General features: G+C 35.4%; 1 protein-coding gene across 3 annotated transcripts in view; it reads right to left on the bottom strand.

Moving 5' to 3' along the window:
• Positions 1-1,839: 1,839 nt before the first annotated feature.
• ADAMTS6 (ADAM metallopeptidase with thrombospondin type 1 motif 6) overlaps positions 1,840-20,035 on the bottom strand; it is an 87,558-nt gene continuing 69,362 nt past the window's right edge. For 2 of the 3 annotated variants that reach the window (XM_038124426.1, XM_038124427.1), the window contains exons 14-17: positions 16,491-16,695; positions 12,351-12,527; positions 10,968-11,124; positions 1,841-5,770 (exon numbers count right to left, since the gene is read on the bottom strand). In XM_038124426.1, coding sequence (XP_037980354.1) covers positions 5,661-5,770; positions 10,968-11,124; positions 12,351-12,527; positions 16,491-16,695 — 649 coding nt within the window. In that variant the 3' untranslated portion in view covers positions 1,841-5,660. Of the gene's footprint in view, positions 5,771-10,967; positions 11,125-12,350; positions 12,528-16,490; positions 16,696-20,035 lie in introns of all 3 variants that reach the window. The other variant, XM_038124425.1, reaches the window with a different exon arrangement.

Genomic DNA, 20,035 nt, shown 5'->3' on the forward strand with positions numbered 1-20,035 from the left:
TTTGTAGACCTTGATGTCAAGGTGGGGTTGGGGAGAAGAATAAACAACTATATTTGTCTTGATGCAGATGAAGAAATCCAATTTCCAAAATCCACAGCTTGTTCCTTATCAGCCAAGACAAATCTCATCTCTCTGTGTGGTCATAGCAACTGAAGCTTGGAGCACTCACTGGCTAACTTCTAGCTAACAAAACACTTCGTTTTGTATCTCAAGCTGTGATCTGATAAATTTATTTCAAATAGGATTACTAAAGAAGTGGGATTATTTATTTACTGATTTTGATAGATCTACTCTGAAAAGGCCTTCCTGTTTGTAGAAATTTAATCTTCCAGTCTTTAATGCAGAAATACATGTATTTTTTCCAGGACAGACTTCAATAATTTTCTGATTGGTAGCTATATGACCTCTGAACATAAACTGTGTCCTGTAGCCTGTCCAGCTCAATGAAAATGTCAGTCCCATGTAGAAACAGAAGAAAATAAATTACATGTGGTGCTTAGGTGGTATGCCAGTTTAAGGGTTGCAGTATCCTTAAATGTACACCATCCCACATTTTGAGTGGCTCATTTTCCTAAATTGGACATGAACTTCCACTTCATCTGGGCCAAATACATTTGGGAAATGACCAATTCATTAGTTCTGTAATGAACCTGGTTCTGTGGCTGATTGAGCCCTTATAAATCTGTTTGGGATTTCATCCTGATCATTGCATGGAAATGCTCTTACACCATCCTGTCAAGAACTTAGAGTGGAGGGACCACACAGAAGCAGTCATCTATCCCTTCCACCTAATTGTGTGTGGTGAAGGGAAAACAGCCAGGCAGGGTGTCAATTCTTGCCGTGTGATAGCCTCAGCTTAGTAATGGCCTTCTACAAGACTCTTGGATTGATGACTGACTGCCTCCAGATGAGGCTCACAGGACTCATCCAAAGTCCATTGCAGTAAACGTCCACAGAAAAGGACCCAGAAGAGTCCTGGGTCTTAGTTCCAAGTAACAATAAAAAATAATAAAGAAGTCAGGTAAATAATGAAAACCTGTTCAGAATTCTACAGAGGATATGTAACAAATGCTTCTTGTACATCAGAGAGCTTCAGATAGAACAGCAAGTATAATCAAGAAGGAACAGAAAGGGAAGTCAGGGAAAGGAAAAGCCAGTATCTCAGGTAAAAATGGAGCTCATTTCCTCAAGAAATAATCTAAAAAAGTGTAACAGAGAATTATAATAGTAGGATTGGCCCCAGAATCAAATTCTGGTGAAAAAAAAGCATTTTAAAAAGACTAGAGAGAATATTTTGTGTCAGTTCCACAGTCATCATGGGTTATGTCAGGTTTAAGGCAGCAGGAGAAAAGGAGGGAGAAATACCTCTGTTTCAGTGTTCTCAGTCTGTCATTATAATACTAGTGGGAAAAAACCAACACTACAAATTGAACAATAATGGGAAATCTATCAGATTATAACTTAGTGTGAATGTACAGGAGAAAAGTCAATATCTTTACCATGACAGAGAAAACTGTCATGAAACTGTGTTATTCACTAAGACTACTCCATCTTTAACTTCTGATCTGAAGGGCAATAAGATTTTGTGATCAAGCACAGATATAAATACCCATATTTTTAAAACAGGCAATTGGTTTTTGAATCCGTATTTGTAAATAGAATAACAACGAATAACCAAAATTAATAAATACCTCATCAATACATTTAAGGTTCTCTGTACTTTCTTTAACATCTTATTCACAAGAGTAGAGCGTTTATGTTCATTAAACCAGAAACTAGATTTTAATTCAGAAATAAGAAATATTTCATAGGACTTGATCAGAGATTTCCATAGCGAGTTATTTGCACTGTGCCAGGTAAGAAAGGAAGCATCTATTGGCAACAGTTACCCAAGCACCAAGTCTACTGAAATTACTTTCTTCTTTATATCTAAAAACACCATGGCTTCAGATAAACTTCAGATAAAACCTTAAAAGCTCAATGCAAGAAGGACATTTTATTGTTATTATTGACTGGCTGTAAATGAAATAATTCCAAGAAGTACAGAATATTTTTGCTGCCAATAATTTCATTCTTGATCTACATCACTGCTTAGGTTAAAATATTACTTAATAATGTACATGACCACATTATTGATTTTTCCTTTTTGTTATTTCCTTATTTGCATATATATGACAAATATTGCTGCTGCCCAGGACAGGATTCTAGCATAACATAGATGTTACTTCAAAGAAGACACCTTATAAATATTTTGATGCATCGGATGAAGCAGACATTAAGCATACAGAATTCTAATAACTGTAAGTCAGGGAAGAGACAATTGTACCATGGATATCAATCTTAAAAGCTGCACTTTTATTTTACTAAATTATCTATGTTAAAAACAAATCTGTGCCTGGTATGGAATTTCACTGCATCAAGTGTTACAATATTTCTGTTTTTATTACAAGCAGGAGAATGCATGTAGAACAAGTGTTAAGAAACATGACAATAAATTAGAATATAATTTACAAAAGCAAAAATAATAATAAAGTAACAGTGTACCACATTAATACTGAGTATAAAATAATAAGCAACTAATCACAATAATACAAAGGTAATTTCAGTCTGTATTATTAAGGATATCTATGTGACATTCACTCCTTTATAAAGTTCCTAATGAAATGGACTATTTTGGATGTATACACCTTGAAGGATAAATCTTAGATTTTTATTTCTCTTTTGATCGTTATCAGCTGATAGTATTGCTCAGCAGAAGTACTGGCACCAGGTTTCTGCATCTTGTATTGTACTATTTGATTCTAGGTCTGTCATATTTATAGCCTGCACAAAGACTCCTTTTGTCATTATTTAGGAATATAACACTATTTAGCTTAGATTATATAGATGGCTACAGTGTAGCAGCAGCAATGAACTGTGCTGTTGAAACCAATTATTTTTCTTTGAATTAGGTTTCATATTTCAGTCATAGTCTGTAGTGTTGCTTAGTTTGCAAATCCATATACATTCTGTGTTTTGTTCCCTTTAACAATACAATTCAACATTGCTCCAGGCAGTTCTTTAAATTCCAACCTCAGTGCTGTTATATTGCAGAGTAAACATCAGAATCCCCGGTGTTCTAGCACCAGTAAGAGAGCAAAATGTGTCTTTGGAAACATTCCTTACAATTTTCATTTCCTAAGTGAGGTAAAAAAAAAGGGCTTGTTTTCAATACAGAGAAAACCCTTTTCTCATTAGCTGAAATGACACATTAGCTGATAAACAAAATCATGCCCTGGAGAAAACTGGACCTTGAGACAAAGAGGCCTCTTGCTTAGGGAATGTCATAACAACCCCTTACCCTTTCATCATACTTCTGATCTAACCAGGGCATGTTAGCACCAAGGTGTTCTGTCAAAAAGATACAGGAAGTCAATTCACTTAACAGACAACAACTATGTACTGCCCTTAATCCCCATGTGCAACTCCCAAAAATTTGGGATGTTTTTACCAACTGGTGTCAGTTTTAACAGGAGCTGTTTACATGGTGATGAGAGCAACAGATAACAAGCATATGTGAATACATGCAAACCAACTGAAAATTAATTCCACTGGTCACAAGTGTACAGAAGTGGAAATACTGGCAAGAGGTAGCAGATGACAGGAATTTGATGGTCGTGAGTACAGACATACAAAACCCCTTGACAGATTGTCAATATGTTGGGAGAATTTCATAGTATGAGTCCTCTTAACAGTATCTATTGTTTCATGTTAATTCACATTAGTAAGTAGTGTGCAACATATTTGGTTTGTTATTGGTAAAATACATTAGTACACTTCAATCTCATATTTTGAAATTATTTTTCACTGAAAAGATTATCTTTTTTTTAAAAGTGCTATTTGAGTTAGAATTTGTAACACATTATTGTTCACATAATTTTAACTGCTTTACAACAAAGGAGTCATAGTTGGATACATAATCACATTCATGAAGTACCTGTTGCAAAATGCAAATGTTCAAGTACAATATATTGTTATAAAGAAATACCTACTTTTCTCATCTCCTTGTTGAGACTGTTACTGAAAAGTGAAGGGGAAGAGGAGCATGACAGTTAACTTTTTAATGTTATATTCCTGATTGTGACTTGCCTAAGAAGTTTGGTTTCACTTTTAAAAATGCAAAGTATTTGGTGAATATTAAAAAAGGGTAATATGAATAAGTGGAGCATGGCAGTGAATAGTTAAGGCATCTAGCTTCTAATTTACTGGCATGAATTTGTTCCAGTCTCATATTGAAAGCTGCCCCTTGCTTACATATGGTCCAGCTTCACATAGGTACCTGGCCATTTAGGAGAAGGTGGCCAGAATTCACTACAGCCATCCCTTTTCCAGTGTGCCTTACTCCTGATAGTCCAACAGGCCTCTTTGCTTGAGCACACAATTCTGACTTCTCATTTGAACAGAACCTAGATACCTCCATGAGTCACTTATTCTTTGGTTGCAATCCTTGCCACTCAGATGCAGTCTCCTGAATAGAACATTCACATATCCCTTCTCATAAACAATACCTCTGCTATGGTATCAAAGGAGGGAACACCTGGAATCCATTTTATCTTTCAGCTTTGCAAAGGATTGTTGCTATTACACAGTAGGCTTATCTTTTGCATTCAAATTCCTTAGTTTTGGAGAATCAAAGCTAACATGTAAACCAGATCTAGAAGCCCACAAAGTTGTTTCTTCTTTGTGGCTGGTGTTGTAAACAAAAGTGAGCTGGAGTCAAAGTGTAAGTCCTAAGCAACCTTTATGATAGCAGTGAAGGAACTGGCAATCCAGTCTTCACCACTGCTGGGGCCTGCCTCCCCCATGATACTGAAATATGTTCCTTTCAGTGGAGATCTGTTTCACTTGTACAATGGTAAGATGGCTATAAACCTGCAGTGAAGATTGCATTTTGTTTCATAGCACACTTGTATTTCACGCACCACTGCAATAACTGTTGCACCTCTTAAAACTAAGTCCCTCATGGTTGTTCTATTTAGTATAGCTTTATATATGGCTCACAGCAGTGTTCAGGAAATATGGATTACTCCAAAGGGAAATAGGTGGAATGAAGGAAAAATACCTTTTTTCTAAAAAAATTCTGCTCCTTAAATAACATTTCCAAGCTCATTTTATAATTTAAATTGTGGTGCTGTGTCAAGAGATAAAATAGTTAAGATTTTTAAGCTATGACTAAACTTTTTTTTGATTCTTCTTTACTTCCATAGTAAACCAACTCATAAGAACTACATTTTAAACAGTTTTAAATAGAAATGGATTCAGTGTCATTGCTAAGTCCATAATAAAAGTTATTTTAATGGTCCATGGATGTAAACAGACTACTGGATTTAGTCAAAAGAACACAAATGTTCCACAGTAAGCTACTCTATCTATATGTGTTGTGTGAATCTTTCAAATTTGGGATCCCCTCATACTGTGTCCAGCACTTTGGATTAATAAATCCCACTTCACAGAAGTTAAAATAATATTGAAATCCTGTCAGCTGGGGCTGACCAGTGGTTATGTTTTCCACAGGGTAATGCATTTGCAAGGACGTCAATCTTATTCCACTGTGTGGCTCTCTTCGATGGACACTCTTCCACAATGATAACAACAAGGCACATTCTTCTGCTTCCTGTGGGTCAGTGTCCTTGGCAGGTCTTGCAGCACATCTGTCTGAAGTATGCTCGACTGCAGAACTTGAACTTCAGCACCAGTGGGCAATAAGCCACTTTGTTCACATCTTTGCACTCTAATAATTAAGAACATTAAAGAGAAAATAAACAGATATATAAATTAAAGTACAAAGAAAACTTGATGCTTAACATGCTTCTCATCTATCCATCAATCTTGCTTTCTTTGTAACTACTCTTTCTAGTACAGTCTAGTGCATAATATTGCAAATTTAAAAAGCCATAAAAATATCTGCAGGACTTTCAGACATTTAGAAGTGTGCAGTCTTTGCCTTGGAAGAACTATCATTTACTGGAATAAGTGATCACTTTACACAGTTAGAACATGTGATTCTTTTTTTTACATTACTTTTAACTTCCTTCTCAGGAGTTCTTTTATTCATCCATGAGAGGTTATCATTATGATGATTCACACTATTTGATACCACGCCTGTGCATTTGTAAGAATCCTTAAAACAGAATGAGCATTTCAGTTAACAGGGATGAAGAATATTACAGTGACTGAACTGAATGGTGGATTATACTTTAGGCATGATTCCACATATCCACAATTTATTTTATGCTAGAAGGAAAGCAATTTTTGTGCCTGTAATAGATGTAAAAGCTTTATCTCAAAATTTTGTTTTCCTATATACTGGGCTTACTGCCTCAGCTGCCCTGTTGTGCTGGCAGATAGCTTCCCCAGGAAGGGAGAACAGAGCTCAATCCCACTGAGGAGGGTTTCATTCTTTTGCATCCCAGACAGGTTGCATATAAAGTGACTTTGTGAGTACATTACAGGAGCTGGAATATGCTGTAGTTCTCCTCTGGCTCATTTTTGTACTTGTAGAAAGGAGGTGGGAATGGGGAATGGAATAGTTTGATCGGTGTTCAGTTCTTATCCTGATACAGCTTGAGAAAGAGCTACATCGAAGAATTCAGTGACACACTGATTCTTGCTGTGGGACAGGGTATTACAAATAGTGGATTAACACTTGCAAGCATACTGTAGTAGCAAATTGAGTACAGATGAGAACTTTTAGTATTTGAACCTAGGAAAGCATTAATGAAGCTGAACTTCCAGGTCTGTACTGACCAGTATTTCTGATAATGGCAATATGCATGCTTTTAGCTAAACAAGCAGACATAGTGCTTTCATTGCAATTCTTTCATTCCACCTACATGATGTTTGACATACTGCTTTTCTAATTTTTTTAATTCTTAATGGAAACATAATTGAGTGACAGGAAAAAAGACATTGTGAGTAGCTGGTTGAAACAGATATATTTCTCTACCAGCAACCACACACGGTCACTGTATTTGACTGACTTTCAAAAACTCTTCACAAAAGAGGTCAAGTCTCTTCCAGAAATATTTCAGGTAATCATGTTTATGAAAACTGGGAATATAAGAGAGACAGATGGTGAATGATAAATGAAGTGAAAAATAAAAAGGTTCACTTGATCTGCACAAGACATAAAAAGTTCTCTCAATCGCAAAAATAACCCTCAAACACACTGTGTTTAGTTAAATACAAGTAAATCCACTAACTCAATTTTTTGCTAAAAGTAGGATTTCAAAGGAATCTTTTTCATGTTTCTTTTATGTTATTTTTTTCTCTTGAATAAAACTGGACCCTGTTCAACTGATGCCATTTGGACAGCAATGAGAGAATATTCTTGAAGTTCCCCAAAACTTCTGTTTTAAAAATCAGTTTTGAAATAGATAATGGTGGCTGATGAAGCAGCCTATTCTTCATAGGACTGTGGTTGAATGGAGAAGGTTTAGCAGAGTTCTTTTTGTTTCTAATAAAAAGTGTTAATGGGTTTCAGTAAGCTACATGCACAAGCTCTGCCTTGCTGAACTTTGTGACTAGATCAGGCAATATTATGATATTAATTATCATTTCACATTAAAAAAATATCACAAAATGTCACTGTGCCTCCATCTAAAGAAATTGCAAGATGCAAAATAGAAGAAAAACTGAAATTACATAAAAATAGACAAAACAGTTTTTTTGGTAAACTTTTAAATGGGCTTTAGCAGTCTAGATTCAGTAGACATATATGTATTTAAGAGAATAGAATAATTCTGAATAGGTTTCAAGTGGTGTGGTAGATGATGCCTGTAGTTCACTTCCAGCAGAAAATGCAACATTACCCCTCATCAGTGGCAACTCATCAAAACCACATCTACAATATTATAAATTACCAATGAAAAGTTTGAAAACCCCAGACCTAAAGCACATGTAAAATATGACAAGATTCAATGTAACTTTCTTTTCATATTTCTGTATGCCCAAAATTTTGACTCTTGTTTTATACAAACAACCTGTACTTTCCCAAAGAAAAATTTTCCAAGCTTCACCAACATGACCATTACACTGTGGAGTGGCTCAAGCTTCCTCAAAACACTGTATGATTTTATTTTTGGGTAGCAAAATTAAATTGCTAAGAAATTGTTGAACAGACTCCATAGTCTGCAAGCACAGGTGTTTAGCAAAGGGAATCAGGTGTGCTGTGGTTTGAAACAGGAAGAGAGCCCCCCAGATAACCTGACCCTGCTGCAAACCAGTGTACTGCTGCTGAAGTTGCTTTTGACCGGCAATGGAGCCCAAAGCATGAGGCAGTGCTACAAGATGGCACATGGACAAAGTCCTGTGCGAGGGCAGGTATGCAGAGTACACACATGTACTCTGAAGCGGACAAACCCTCTCTGGGAGATCTGACTTTTCCCTTGAAACCCAAACACTGATAGTCAGATCACATCCCACTGTACCTGTGGAGTGCCAGGAAGTAGGCACAGAGGCACAGCATGCCCCACTCACAAATATATTCACGATAAAATATCATAGCTCCAAAATTTCTCACAGAAAATACTACTTTTCCAAAAATAGTTGTGCTCATTAGGATTAGTTAGCTCTTGAAATATTTTCATCATCTTCAGGATGGTAAAAAAGATAAGCCTCACTGTTTACTCAACTAAGAGATGTCAGCTCCTCTTGTGTCTAAGAGGACTTTTTTAAAGCAGAAAATGTGTCAAACTTACACATTATTCTGCAAATCCTGTTTATGCTTCTCCTATTCACTATTTAAGAGCAGCTGTAAAAGATTAAAAAATTAGAATTTATATATATAAGAACTACTTGTTCAAGTATTGAAAAAAATACCTTGAAGATAGAATTTTTGCCTAATTTTTGCTTAATCTTGGTCTTTCACAGATTGCAGCAAAATTCTTCTGAAATGATCTAAGCATTTTAAATTGTTAAATGAATTTTGAGATAAATACCTCCAGTGTGGGACATAAACAAAAATGAGATGCTAAGTGGCAATGTGTTGGGAACTATATCTTTCAGAAGACACTGTGCTATATTTCTTTCCCTTTGATTCTTCCTAACTGTGCTAATGAGCCTGGATAGCTGTCAGTTAGGAGCTGGATTGCACCTGGCTCTTGCAGAGTGCAGGCCAAAGAACTGACAACCATCTGGAATACAGTATAAGTCTTTTTCAATATTTTCTATTTGTGGATCCCAAAAATTTTCCGGTGAAGGTGTGGGTCCCTAAAAATGCAATTACCAACAGACTCACTGCACATAGCTAGCTTGCACAGTTCTGCACAGGGAAGTTCAGGCCACCAGTGTACAGAGATCACACACAGAAAATGCCCCACTGCATTCTTGTATAAGAGATTAGCATATTTTCTGATAATACTGTAGAATTACTAGTGCAATTACTATAAATAACAATATGACCTTGTCATCTAGAAATTAAGAGGAGACTGGGACTGAATCATGTCCACTTACAAGTAATTTATTACCTTCCTTACTTTGGACTGAAATCAACATCTGTGTTTGGAAATGAAATAATATGTAGCCCGTGAGATTTAAGAGGCAGAAAGTTTCCTATACTGATGATTATCACTTAAAGATTTCTTGAGAGCACTAAACAGAAATAATGCAAACTTTACCAAAAATAGTGAATTACAGTGTTCATACATTGAAACATAAGTGTATTTCTGAGACAATTTTAGTAAGCTCCCATTCCATCACAGACATGTCTATTTGCCAGACTTTTATAACAATTTTGAATCTATGGCTTGGACATTGATAGATAGAGTAGGCATTGAATGACCACCAAATCTGGGTAGACTGCAGGACAAACTTGCCTTTAAAAAAATTTAAATCAGAGCATTTGTTCCACAAAAACAGGACATTAAACCCCAATGTAGAAAGAGAATCTGTGTAAAAAATGCTCAGTTATATACTGCACAAAGATGAGTTACGTTAAAAGCAGCAGTGCTAGCAACATTGTGGTCATGTACTCAAAATTTAGGGAATATAAAAATTTTGGGAATAAGTGTTTTAGAATAACTGCTTTTGCTGTGTAATCTCTTAATAGTTTGGAGAATTTTCTATTCCTTTTCCCCTTCCACACAAAATGAATTGTACTTATCTCATGAGCAACTATTCTCAATTTTATAATCAATAAGGAAACATATTTTTTACTGCCTAGAACTCCAAGTCTACTTTGAAGTCCACATTTCCTAACAGCTTGGCCTAGACCATTTACATGTTCAGATCTGAAGTATTTAGTAAATATGAATATGCTCATTTTCACAATATTCCCTCATATATGCACTACCAAAAATACATTCTGATGAAGTTAGTTAATAGTCTGATTAAACTAGACTATAATATATGATATATAGTATAGCAAAAAATACTATAATTAGCAAAAAAATACCATAATTATTTTGAGCAGGCATTATAATTAAAAAAAAATTACAAGTTAGTTAGAAGAAGCTGAAAGTATGTCAAAGTGTAAGAACCAACTTGTTCTTTCATGAATCATGTAGCATGAAATCTATGGTCCCAGTCTTCCAATGAATGGGGAATTTACTATTTTTTGCCAGTACATTGTTGTGTTTAACACTGATCAGGCAGGTAGAAGGTCAGTGGATGAAAAGTGTATCATGCTCCCCCTGCTATTATGAACATTTCCATTGAACCAATAAAGAGATTAGAAAATCAATGACACAAACAATAGTATTTTGTCCATGACTTAGGCTATATATTTTTAAGGGTATTTTTTTAAACAATGTGTAGTTAGGTTTTCATTGACTTTACCATTGAGCTACAATGACTAAGCAGAAAATAATTTTTAAAAAGTTATTCACAGCCTGAGAGATGATGTCATCTAGACTTTTACCAATGCAGCAAAGCTGACTACATCACTTTTATTCTTTTCAGAATAAATTATATTAAGATGGCAGACTTACCCTCTGTGTTGGAAATGGGAGTACTGTCACATTTACTTTCACACTGCTGCATTGATGGAGGTCTGAGAGTTTCTGGACACTCACTGGATGCTTGTCCAGTATAAGACAGGCACTGTACTGTTCTCATCTGTTGCCCAAGACCACACTGTGCAGAACACTAAAGAAGGAGAAGAAAAATTTAAAACCCTGCATCCAAATTTTAAATAAAAAACAAAGCAACAGAAAGCAATTACATCCACAAATTCTAAAGAAGACAGGCATCTGAAGATGTTTGATTAATAGAGAAAAGAATTATCATAAAATATTCCAGAATTTTTTGCAATACATGTGAGTACTTGTCTTTCAAAGAAAAGAAAATGCAATGCAATATTGACTCCCTGAAAAGTTCAGATTTGAGATATTATAATATAATTTACTTTATTTCATGTATCATACTGACACTTTAGAATAAAGAAGAAAAAAACAAGGAAAACAAGAATCCAAATCTTCTACAGGATTTTTTTAAGGGAAAAGTAAATGTCTTTCAAACACCAGACTTTGCTGTTTCAAAATATTTTTAATTTCTGTAACTAAATAGTTACAATTTTAGTACAATATTAGTTAAATATAAAAGTGTATCTGAAGAATCACCATGAAAAAAAGCTAACTAGACTGTAATACTGCAAATTATCTTCCACTGGGTAATTAAACTAGAATGTTTCATTTTCATTAGAGGAAAATTGTTCAGCAAACAGAAAATTATTCATTCATTTAATATTCTAAAAGCAGGCAATTGATCACAAATGAGATGCAAAAACATAGAGAAAGAAGGAAACTTACAAAATCATATTTTGAATGCCACCATAATGGTGGCAGTATTCAGCCTGTCCTGGAGTAATTTAGCTCCCTGTATGGTAACTCCTTATTTTATGTAAAAAATTATATTGATCTCAAAGTGTGGTTTTGTTCAGAGATAGATATATACATAGATCTCCTACTACAATAGGAACTGGCTTTATATTTCCATCATGTTTCTCAAAGAAGTTAGGCATGTTTTAAAAACAATATCTCTTGCAACACTGTAGTATCTCCAAAATACTCTAAAAATGTAAGGATTTTTTTTTTTCTTTAAAGTAGAAACTCATCCAATAGAAACTAGATTGCTCTCAGACAATCATCATGAAGAATCACGTTTGAATCTGACACAAAAGGGAAGAATAGTTTTGTTTCCCTTCTCAGACAAGCATCATAAAGAATTATATTTCAATCTGACACAGAAGGGAGAATCTTTTTGTTTCCCTCAGCCATAGGAACCATCTCTTATCTATCTTCAGGGACATCTTAGGCTATGAGGTGCTAATGTGGGAGACTAACAGCAATGAAGACTTGCATGAACTGTCTCACCTGTCCCCAGTCTCCAGCAACCCAGCGAGGAGGAGGACATCGGCCTAAACTGCAGCGGATGCGCACTGGTGGCTTGTTCTCATCTTGGCATTGCGCAGCTGGAAAGGTTTTTAGAAGATCACTGCTTTTGCACAGGACAATTCGATGTTTGAATCCTGGGCCACACTTTGGCGTGCACTGAAAAAAAAAAATTATGCAAACAAATAATTAAAATCTCAGTAAAACACCAATGAAACTCTCAGAAATGCTATTTGTAAAGCAGGACATGATGATCTTACAATTCAACTATAATCACAATACAGTAATAATAATTTTTAAATGTTTAGAAACACAAACAAGCTGACTGAAGATTGTTTCATTATGTACAAGCTTTTCTAAGTTTTAAATTTCCTTTGCTGTTTATATTTAGACTACAATGTTACTATTTATGTCAGGCTTAAGAAAAACACTGTAAAGTAGAAAGGTCTGCCACATGTAACACTATTATGAAACCAATTGGAGTGTTTCAATAATTTAAAAAAGTCTGTTCTTAATATTAGCTTAGCACAGTCTTCATCCATTTCACTTTATCACAAGCAATGAATACATTTTTTATTAATACACAAAAGGAAAGAGAAATGCTGGATTTGACTTCATAGAAACCACAACATTCATATATATCAAAATATTATACCTTCTCCTACAGTGTATGCTTTCCTCTCTTTTCCTATTTAAATTTTAACTCTTATTTCACAGTTTTCCCTCCTTTTATCACTCTTGTGCTATTCTGACAGCAAGCAGACAATAAAACAGCCACTTGAAAAAGGCCTGATGATCACTGCTTTTCATAATCTTCCTTCACTATGGTGCCACTGCCATTCTCTTTCCTTTTTGCTACTGACCATTAACTGTCATACACAGTAGCTCAACTGCATAATGAGGAAGAGATGAGTGCTAACAAAATTAAACCTCAAGAACTTTCCCAAATCAGTCCCTTTTTAACATGAGATATTGTAAGCACCCTTTTAGAATCCTTTATTGGCATGTTAACCTTTATTCCACAAGCATGTCTGCAGTATTTGGATCAGAATCAATTTTTGACAGCCTAAACATGCAGAGTATGCTAACCTGTTCAAGACTGACACTGCCTTCAATATGTAGAGACAAAACACTATTTGAGAAGCAACATTACGGAACTAGAGCAATATTCAAGAGATCACATATCAAAGGCTTTCTACCTATCCAAAACAACTCACTATATAACTTGGGAAAAAAGAAACATCCCTAAGATTAATTTTTAAAAAATCACTTGAGTGAGGCAAACTTAATTGTTTTATGCCTAATCCTGAAGCATCATTGAGTAATTTATAGAAATTTTAAAACAGTTCCACAGTACTATGTAAGGATATGCCTTATGAATATGTAAATTTTTATATCTCTATCTACATATACCTCAAAACAAGAAGAAAATATCCAGAGGGAGGCACCTACACTAGTCCATATAGAATGAAAAAGTTTATTCCAAATGTTATCTCAACGTGGATACAGGATCTTAAACTGGGCTTCATAAAGATGAGTCTTGCATTTGAGTTTATAACACAGAATTCAAAATGGATATATAATCACTTTCCCTAAAACGTAACCTTTTCTACCCTAGTCAATCTTTTTCTACCAAGGTACAGCCTCTTTATCTACCATAGTTCAGTATTCAGAATTTTGATATGGAATAAACAGTTTCAAAGGTCCTTATACTTCAACACCAAATCTTGTGCACACTGCCTACTAAAAAACTAGATAAAGGAGGGAAGTAAGAGAAGATCTCTGGTAGAACTACAGAAATAACACTAATGATAAAGAGAGACCAAAACACAATGACAGTTAATATGTGAGGTATTTGAAGTCATGATCATGACTGATTACTTGGGGTCCAAATTCCAAGGAGTGTTATGAGTACATTCTCCCAAATGTATCTCGTGCAAAACACATGACTTTTTAAGTAGGATGTAGAAGTATGTGCCCCTTCCCAGATGAGTGCTTAAAAATCACATTGGTCTGTCTGTCAAAACAAACAGAAAAGTGACAATGTTGAAAGGACTGTGTCAAAATTCAAAACCCAATGGGCCTGTGAGGTTTCATAATCTACAGAGAATGTTAGCAAACAAGCAACAAGGACTAAACTTTGAGTTTAAGAGCATCTTCCTTCTAGTACTAATTGAAGACACAATCTTGAATTGATATGTAAGATGTCATCTGAGAAAGATCTTCCAGCTACTGGTACCAGAAGAAAACACTCCCTTTTGTGGAGTTATAGCAAAAATTCTACCAAGATGGACTATACTGGATCCCAGAAATGGAAGTGAAAGAAGTTGCCTTCAGTAATACTGAATCACTAAAAAAATAATAAACCCCAGTAAAATTTGACAAAAAGACTGTACACTTCCAAGGAAAATGAAAATAAAACATCCAGATAAGCCAAATGAGGAAAAATTATCTTCCATTACTAAATGCTTCTAGAATTTCTGACTGCCTTTGTGGAAGTCATGAAGGCAAGTTATATGTGCTTGTCTGATAAGGCTCTTCCCAAAAAATCCTTAGAATATTTTTTCTCTTTTTTTTATAATTATCCTGAAAAATATAAAAGGAGTAGTTTAGAGTGGGTGTTATGTTGCACTAAACAGTTATTTAGTTGTTGTTTTGCACTGGGTGATTGGAAATGTGCACAGAGTAGTCTTTATATTACACTGAACATCTTATGTTATATCACGTGGTTTGTTCTCCCTTTCTCCCACCACATGGTCTGTTCCTCACCCACCCCTCTGCCCAATACCCCCTGGTGGATTATTCCCTGGTCAATCCCTCCTCTTGCCCCTCTTCACTGGTATCCCATTGGCTGTGGGCCTCTTCCTCTGCCCCCATTCCTGGGGTATAAAAGTCCCCTGCCATCAGGCACAGTGCTCCTTTCCATGCGGGTTTCCCTTGTGGTGGTTCTCAAGACAATAAACAGAGGACATTTGTCCCCACGTGGAGAAGAGCGTTTATCGTCTTTTACGTTCGTCCATGTAAGACCGTGTGGGCTGGGGTACATAGCTAGCAGGAGTGGACCCTCAACAGCCTGAGAGACACAGTTTTTCAAGTGGGTAGATTAATTCTGTCAAAGCTCAACTATCACAATGTGTGAAAAACCTCATGGCACTAACTAAGAACTACTACATTCCAGTAAGAAAGACATCCTTAGTTTTCATTTCCATTTGATAAAACCACGCTTATATTCTCCCAAGGTCTTCATATAACCAGTATGTTTACAAAATGTTTTTGCTTCTCTGACCAAAAGGAAACATAATTTCTTGTTAATAATCACTGAAAAATTTAAAAACATGTATATATTGAGTGTCAACAAGTGTGTAAGCAGATAAAACAGTTCTATAATCGTTTTATTTGTGATATGCATTGTTTTGAGTATGAAAAGAAAACTTCATATCTTGCATTCCAGAGAAAATTAGCAAGGTTTGCCATTGGTTTAAATGGGAGGAGTATTCAACTCTTCATTTTTTAAGTCCACTCTTGTTTTCCTTTTCATGTTTCTGTCAGAAATTAATATAAACACACATATAAAAATGTTTATAGTACTATAAGGATTTTAATAGTCTATATTTCTGGAACCCATTAACAGAAAAAAAAAAAGCAACTTTTCTCATTATATTAAAATGGTATCATCAGTCAAGACAGTCTGCCAAGCTATACAACTAAAATTCATACCAGAAAGAAGCCTAGTACTTTTTCACAATCCTGATTAATTATCACAACCAGAAGTTTAGCAGAGTTTGAATCTTTAAATTAGAATGATTTTGTTCAAAATCATTACATGATCTTGCTGCATAAAAGCCTAGATGTGATAACAGAGTGAAAAACTACTTTACATAACTAGCATGTGATACCTGAGGGAGAGAAGGAGCTAATTTAGGGTATAGTGACACTGTAGCTTACGGGCATTTTCATAAGAGGCAGGAAACAAAACAATGAGGCACAGGTGAAACGTCCTCTGCGAAATTTTCCCATTAATCCTTTACTTAGCCATCCCTGACAGAAAATGTACTAATATTCAGTGGTCAGAGATCCTACCTCCGTTATTACCAATGAGCTAACACAGTGAAATCTCCTTACCTCTGACCAGTCCAGAGCAACCCACTGTGGGGGGCAGGACTGGTTGTTGCAGGGCTCTTTTTCAAGAGGCCGGTGTGTTAAACAGTTGGCAGCGTCCAGCGTCTCCTCCTCTGAAGGCCCAATCTTTCTGATGCAGAGAACTGTTCGTGAACGCATTCCTCCATCACAGGTCTTACTGCACTCTGACCAATCTCCTATAAACCATCTGGATAGAAAATGTTAGGAGGCTCAGTTAAATACATTTCAGAAACAGAGTTGATAACTACACAAACCAAGAATGCAAATATTTTCAATCACTAAACCAAAGTAATTTTTAACAATACACACATTCATGGTGAAATAAAGTAGAAATTTATGGGTCTTTTTACTAAATATTTTAATTTATGCCTCACTGCAAACATATCTTCCAATAATAACACTACTTTGTATTTTTCAAGAGCAGCAATTTCTATCCTAGCCTATAGTAGTTAGAAAGAAGTGTCTGAGCATGACAAAACTGAAGCTATTTATGTAGGTTTGTACTGGACTTGCCTGAAATAATTTCTGTGAAAGTGGTTTGCCACTGGAAATGTTTGGGAACCATTGCTGAAAGTTACATCACAAGTTAAAAGATGAGATGTTTGCCTCTTTAGTATCATTACAATAAAATAATTTGATCTCAAAATTGGGGTTTTTGAGAGTTAATCCTCATCTGATTATGAGATATTTGTAAACTTTTTAATAAAAGGCTAATTTTAATGAAATGTAAAATTATTTTTTTTCTTTTTTTTCCCATTTTTTAAACTGAAGCAAACACTAGTAAGACATGCATTCATCTCATAAAAACAATCATCTGAACAAATTCCTTTAAAAACTCCACCACTATAGGTGGTAGAGGGAACTTCTGAGTGCTTCTGCATATGTAGTAGACACCAAGAATTGTAAATAATATTAGATTGCTTTGTGCTGCAGAGATTAAAGCAGCTATTAATCTGGCTGCAATGTTATATATTTCTACTTATGAATGCCTAATGCAGCTCAATTAAATAGAAATATTTCTTCATATTGATGATTACATTTGGTCTTCAGTATTTAATATGTTGATTAGTTGCTTGCCTGAATCATCCTTGCAATGGATGAAGTTGAAGTCTAGTATGCTATCACATGTTGCCAAAACGCCAAAAATGCCAGGCAAGTAAGTCACTGTGGATGTTTCTGGAGGCATGCCTGGAGCTACTTCATAAGATGTCTTTTCTCAAGCTGCTGTCAAAAAAGAAGTGCTGCTACCCTCTTTTTTGTTACATTATGTGTAATATATCCTAACATGAAACTAGAACGATGCAGAGATGGAAACAATTATGTCATATTCTGTTGTTACTTTCCCAGCAAAAGGAAGTTAATTTGTGATTCTTCATCAAAAAATCTTGTGCTTTTACCACAATAGGGGGAATGTGAAGCTATTTAGAGCTTTCAAGAGGCTGCAGAGTTAGTTTTTAATTGATATTATAATTTGCTCAAGTGACTTTGCTCTCAGGTACCTTTAATATATATATATACTGTATGATAAGACAGCACTATTCATAATTCATAAAAATATAGAAGTATTTTCTTGAAATCTGAAATGTAAGTGTTACTTATTGTAATAACAAACAAAGTATTGAAAACAAACATAGTCTTCTTCTGTTCAAAGACATCAAGTATAATGTAACTGGCATTCAGTTGGAAAGGGTATAATTTTCATCGCTTTTGGTATGCACCAAGAGAAGAGTAGAATTGTGCTAATTAAAAAGGGAAATATTTGGCCAGTCCATGTAAACACAAAGTCTTACTGCATGATAAAACTTTCTGTCAAAACAGTCAAACTTCTTTGGATAACTATCTGTTATTTGAACAACCTCTTACTAGACTACTTACAGAATCAGGAATTGAGACCTGTCCTTAGTTTGGCACTTAGGATTCACTCTAGGGGAACATCAGAATGGAGGCAGACATGGGTTGAATTGCTCTGATATGTTGAAGTAGATGCTAATTAATACACTCTACCCATTTTCTGAATATTGATGTCTTGACTTTCACCATGTTAATCAATGTCCCTGTTGTACTGGATAGGGAATCCAAAAGCTTCCCACTTTATGGGCTGGATTTTGTTGGTTTGTGGGGGCTTTTTAAGCAGTGTCAGTGAAAACAAAACAAAACAAAACAAAAACCAAACCAAACAAAACAACAGAAAGACCCTTGAAATTACACTGGTTTGGAATAACTTTGTTTACATTACTTTTTAAAATGCTAATTTGCTAATAGTTAAGCCACACAAAGGAAGGGATTGGAATGTGTTTGGCAAAAAGGAACTGATTAAACATGACTGCTTTTTTAGTCCTGCTCTCAGGTACACATAGTTGGTGCACTCAGAGCCATGCCAAACAGTGTTATCTAAATAGAGGACAAATGCATACCCTTCCAAGATAAACATATATTTACACATAGACTGTGGGGACAATGATTTCAACCTAATTTAGACCTGTCTGACACAGCTTGCTCACACTCAAAGGTAACAGCAGTGCAATGGCTTCACTTGGCTTTATGCCAAATGATTGTGTTGCGTGACACAGGGGCATGAAGTGTAAGAGACACTGCTCTGCCATCCGGCAACCAGGCACCACACCAGGGAAGCAGCTAATACTCCAGGAAGAGATGAAGAGACTGACTTCAACTGCAAGTTCATTGACCTGCTGCGATTTAATGCACAATATTCTTGTCTTATTCTTCACAGTGTCCTTCATGCTACAATTTAGCAGTTTCTAAGAGACATTTACAGGTGACCACAGTATTGTGCAGTATCTGCATTTAATTAACATTAATGATTTTCATACCCAGCTGGAATACAGCTTCAGATTATCACCAAAGTAAAACTAACCAGAGCTTGGGAATGAATAAACTGTTGTATCTGTTCCACCTTTTCCACAAGTTTTATTTGTCCCAAAGCGTAAGGAAAGCTGTTGTCACATGTTAATACTATTTTCTAGTACAAAATATCACAACTGTTTCTAGACAGGTTTTTGAATTAAGATTAAGCTATGCTTTATGTCCTTGCCAATCTTCATTTTTGATCAAATGAGCTGCTGGGTTTTTAATTATGAATACATAGCATAGAGGTATCTTTAAAAATAAATCTAAACAGAATCTAAGCACCTAATCTTAAAGGCACACAGCATTACTCTTCAACACTGAATATGCTGGAGAAAAATTTGACAAAACTATTGCCAGGAAATGGTTTGGTCCTCTTAGAAGTTTCTGTATTTGCCACTTCTCATGTGAACGCTTCAACACAAATGTTAATATAACATACTTTAAAATATGGCAAATGTTGCAGATGCAGTATTAATAACTAGGGTAAAATTTCACCTCAACACTTTTTTATCATTGTTGCCTTAAGAATGGTCCCCAGTTCTACTCTGTGCACTACTCACTGCATATGAAACTCATGCCTTAAGAAACTGTTTTGCTAGGTTCTGTTTACTTACAGAGTTTGGTGTAGTTCAAATATCACTGTTGTTCCACAGTCAAGC

Source organism: Motacilla alba, chromosome Z (genome assembly GCF_015832195.1).
Source record: "Motacilla alba alba isolate MOTALB_02 chromosome Z, Motacilla_alba_V1.0_pri, whole genome shotgun sequence".
NCBI lineage: Eukaryota > Metazoa > Chordata > Aves > Passeriformes > Motacillidae > Motacilla > Motacilla alba.